At 40.3% G+C, this 4,380-nt stretch overlaps 1 protein-coding gene across 1 annotated transcript; it reads left to right on the top strand.

The window, feature by feature from the left end:
- The first annotated feature begins 373 nt into the window (after positions 1-373).
- On the top strand, positions 374-3,037 carry LOC138875961 (uncharacterized). The gene is made up of 2 exons (XM_070154842.1): positions 374-765; positions 2,629-3,037. Exons 1-2 carry the CDS (start codon positions 374-376, stop codon positions 3,035-3,037), a joined length of 801 nt encoding a protein of 266 aa, XP_070010943.1.
- Positions 3,038-4,380: the final 1,343 nt, after the last annotated feature.

The raw sequence follows: 4,380 nt of genomic DNA, 5'->3' as shown, positions 1-4,380 counted from the left end.
CTTTGTGCTATACCTCAATAGGATTAGTAAGGTAAGGTTTAGCCTAGTTTATGTTGCTCTTTTCATATGACTTTGGAAAAGATATCCAAATGGCTATGAGATCATATGCCCTCGTGAGACTTTGCCGGCAGCTACTCCATGACTCCTCTACATGAGGCTGCCATAAGGGCAATGTGAGGCGCAGAGGAGTGATTATATAGCCAAGGCATAGAGGCAACACTACTGGTGCTATTGTCCCCCTTATTTGTACTCTTCCTATGTGGTTCTTTTTTGCTTTTTATTATTAATAAAATTAGCCCTAGGCACCTGCCTAGTGGATTTGCTTAAAAAATGCCTAGTGAATCGAATGTTTGAAGAACAAATAGGTAAATCGATGGAGGTATATATTGACGATATGCTAGTTATGTCCCTGTGCGCAGAAGATCATTTAACACATTTGCAAGAAGCTTTCAACATATTGAGAAAATACAACATGAAGCTCAATCCTGAGAAATGTGCATTTGGGGTTGGTTTGGACAAGTTCCTCGGCTTTATGGTATCAAACCAGGCGATTGAGATCAACCCTGATAAAATTAAGGCAATCGAAGACATCACGGTCATGGATAACGTTAAGGTCGTACAAAGATTAACAGGGCGGATAGCCGCCTTAGGCCGGTTTATCTCAAGGGCTTCAGATAAAAGTCACAGGTTCTTCTCACTGCTCAAAAAGAAGAACTATTTTGCTTGGACCCGGGAATGCCAACAGGCGCTGAAAGAATTAAAGCGGTATCTTTCGAGCCCACTATTGCTTCATACTCCAAAAGCAGACGAGTAACTCTACTTATATTTAGCAGTCTCAAAAGTCACGGTAAGTGGTGTCGTAGTTCAAGAAGAGCAAGGTACGCAATTCCCTATTTACTATGTTGGTCGAACTTTAGGTGAAGCTGAGACTCGATGATCTCGCCCAAACTCACACCACAATTAGGTAATGAGGCGGTCGAAGTAATAATAAACCCAACATGAGTCGGGATTGAATCCACAGGGCGTTAGAATTTGGATTAAGTTTATAACTAGAGTAAATGTATGATGTGTCTTAGATTGGACTTACACATATTCATTGGTTGTTTTCTATTTTTACTTTTAGCTAATAATTGCAAATAATAACTAGAAAACAATGTTTTTGGTTTTGAGTATTTTTAAAATGATAAAGGAATCTAAGGTCGTGACTTCCACCTAGATGGCTACCTAACAGGGTTGTAAACTATAGGGAAAGTTTGATTTATCGGGTTCGTGCTATAGCAAATACACGCAATTGCTCACTCTATACCTCTCAGTAGTTTGAGTGATTTTGCCCGATTTGACTTTCTCAAGCCCAAATGAGTATTTGCACAAATCAAGTGATATATGCTCAAGTCGGGTCTTACTATCTCTAGATTTGACCCTTTAATTGGGGCTATTAATTTCTTGAATTCACCCCAATTTCTTGCTAGCCAAGTTTTCCTAAACGTAGTCTCTCTTTCTCAAGCAAAGACTAGGTCAAAAAGGCATGAATTAATGTTTGCAACCAGTAATTCTAGAATTTAAGCATAAACAAGGCTAGATATCACTAACTCAATCACAAACATACCATAAAATTAAATACCCATTAAGTATTCACACTAGGGTTGAGCCACAACCCTAGCTAAAGATTTAGCTACTCATGAAAAATAAAGAAATGCAAGAAGAAATTAAGATAGATTGCATAATAATTGATTAAACAAAGAAAAAGAAGTCAATCTAATACAAATTTACTTAAAGAAGTAAATAAAATCGCTCAAGTGCACCTCTACAAAACTAAACTTGACCTAAAAATGACAAAAAGTTATATTTATACTAAGCTGCAAATATCTAATAAAAATGCCCCTACAAAGGTTATGCGGCCGCGTAATTCTGATGCGGACCGCAAAATGGGCTTCTGCGGCCGCACAATTCTAGTGCGGTCCGCAGTCTTGGGAATTTTAGGCTTTGAACTTCAGGCTTTTGAGGTTCGCATAAAAGTAGGTGCGACCGCACTTCTTATTATGTGGTCTGCACTCTTATGGTTTTGATTTTGGAATAACTCTCTGATTCTTCAGTCTTGCGGACCGCATAATAATGATTGCAGCCGTACTTGATCTCCTGCAACCGCATATTTTTGGTGTGGTCCACACTGTCTGATCTGGCTAAAACCTCCTCTCTAAATCTCATTCTGCGGTCGTACTAGTATTGTGCGGTCCGCACTGCTAACCTCTTTGCCTAGTAAGTAAAAGAGAGAAAATAAGCGGTCAAAATCCCTGCTTATCACTCGGTACCCACACTTAGAAAAATTAGCGCTTGTTCTAATAAGCGCCTCTAGGAAATTAAAGCCATATTTTCAATGCTACCCAATTTGTATGGTGATCACTTATCCTCTTTGTAATGTTCTGCACAAGCTCGAACTCTCGGACCGATTGGCTAAATGGGTCATCGAAATCAGTGGGTATGATATCGAGTATTAACCTCGCACGACCATCAAGTCTCAAATCTTAGCAGACTTTGTCGCCGACTTCACGCCAACCCTCGTACTCGAGGTCGAAAAAAACTTTTGTTAAAAAATGGGTACATCTTTGGGGGTGTGGACCCTTTTCACAGATGGCGCTTGAATGTGAAGGGGACCGAGCTAGGCATCGTTTTGAAGCCGCTTACAGGCAATACAATTAGACAATCTATCAAAACCCCTAAGTTGACTAACAACGAGGCCGAGTATGAGGCCATGATTGCATGTCTCGAGTTGGCTAAAAGCTTGGGAGCAGAGATCATCGAGGCCAAGTGTGACTCCCTGCTTGTGGTTAACCAAGTCAATAGGACCTTCGAGGTTCGAGAAGATCGAATACAGAGGTACTTGGACAAACTACAGGTAGCCCTACACCGGTTTAAAAATTGGAACCTACAGTATGTACCTCGAGAGCAGAACAATGAGCCCCATGCCCTTGCAAATTTGAGGTCATCAGTCGAAGACGACGAAATTAGCTCAGGACTATCGTACAACTTTCAAAGTTAGTAATTGAAGAAGGCCATGCCGAAATAAACTCCACAAGCCTAACTTGGGATTGGAGGAACAAATATATCGAATATCTGAAAAACGGGAAGCTTCCATCGGACCCTAAGAAATCGAGGACTCTGCGAACAAAGGCTGCACGATTCACATTGCCCGAAAATGGAACATTATACAGAAGGATGTTCGATGGACCGTTGCCAATATATTTGGGTCCGGGAGACACTGATTACGACCTACGAGAAATTCATGAGGGTACTTGCAGGAACCATTCCGGTGTCGAATCACTGGTTCACAAAGTCATCAGAGCGGGGTACTATTGGGCCAATATGGAAAAAGATACTAAGGAATTCATTCGAAAATGCGACAAATGCCAAAGATATGCACTAATGATCCACCAGCCTGGAGAGCAACTTCATTCAGTCCTATCCCCATCGCCGTTCATGAAATGGGGAATGGACATCACCGGCCCTCTGCCATCGGCCCCAGGTAAAGCTAAATTCATTTTATTTATGACTGACTATTTCTCTAAGTGGGTTGAAGCACAGGCTTTCGAGAAAGTCAGAGAAAAAGAAGTTATAGACTTCATCTAGGATCACATCATATGCCAATTCATTATACCCGTCGAGATCGTATGCGAAAATGAAAAACAATTCATCGGTAGCAAAATAACAAAGTTCCTCGAAGATCACAAAATAAAAAGGATCTTGTCGACGCCGTATCATCCTAGTAGGAACGGACAGGTCGAATCGATAAACATGACTATCATTCAGAATCTAAAGAAAAGATCGAATGATGCTAAGGGAAAATGGAGAAATTTTTTGCCCGAAGTCCTTTGGGCGTATCGAACAATGTCAAAATCCAATACGGGGGAAACACCGTTCTCCTTAGTATATGGCGTCGAAGCTCTAATCCCGGTTGAGGTCGGGAAACCTAGCGTCAGGTTTCGATTCACAACGGAAGAGTCAAATCACAAGGCTATGAATACAAGCTTCGAATTTCTAGATGAAAAATGGGAAGCCACCCTCATCCGAATGGCCGCACAAAAGCAGCGCATCGAAAGGTACTACAACCGAAGAGCCAATCTTCGCCACTTTCGAATCGGGGATGTTGATACCCAATCTTTCCCTTATATATTTTAAAATATGCATGTATACTTTCAAAATATTGTGCATGCATGCACAAATGTTTTTATGATTTTTCTATAATTTTAAGTGCCTTATATCAATTTATTTCTGCATTTTTAATTATATAAATATCCAAAAATCATCCCTCGTATTACTTTATGATGATTTAATCATCTAAATTCATCATTTAGGCTCATATAAGTGTTTAAATATTTTAATTGA

The sequence above is a fragment of the Nicotiana sylvestris genome, chromosome 1 (assembly GCF_000393655.2).
Source record: "Nicotiana sylvestris chromosome 1, ASM39365v2, whole genome shotgun sequence".
NCBI classification, from domain to species: Eukaryota; Viridiplantae; Streptophyta; class Magnoliopsida; order Solanales; family Solanaceae; genus Nicotiana; species Nicotiana sylvestris.
This window is presented reverse-complemented; position numbering and strand designations above follow the sequence as displayed.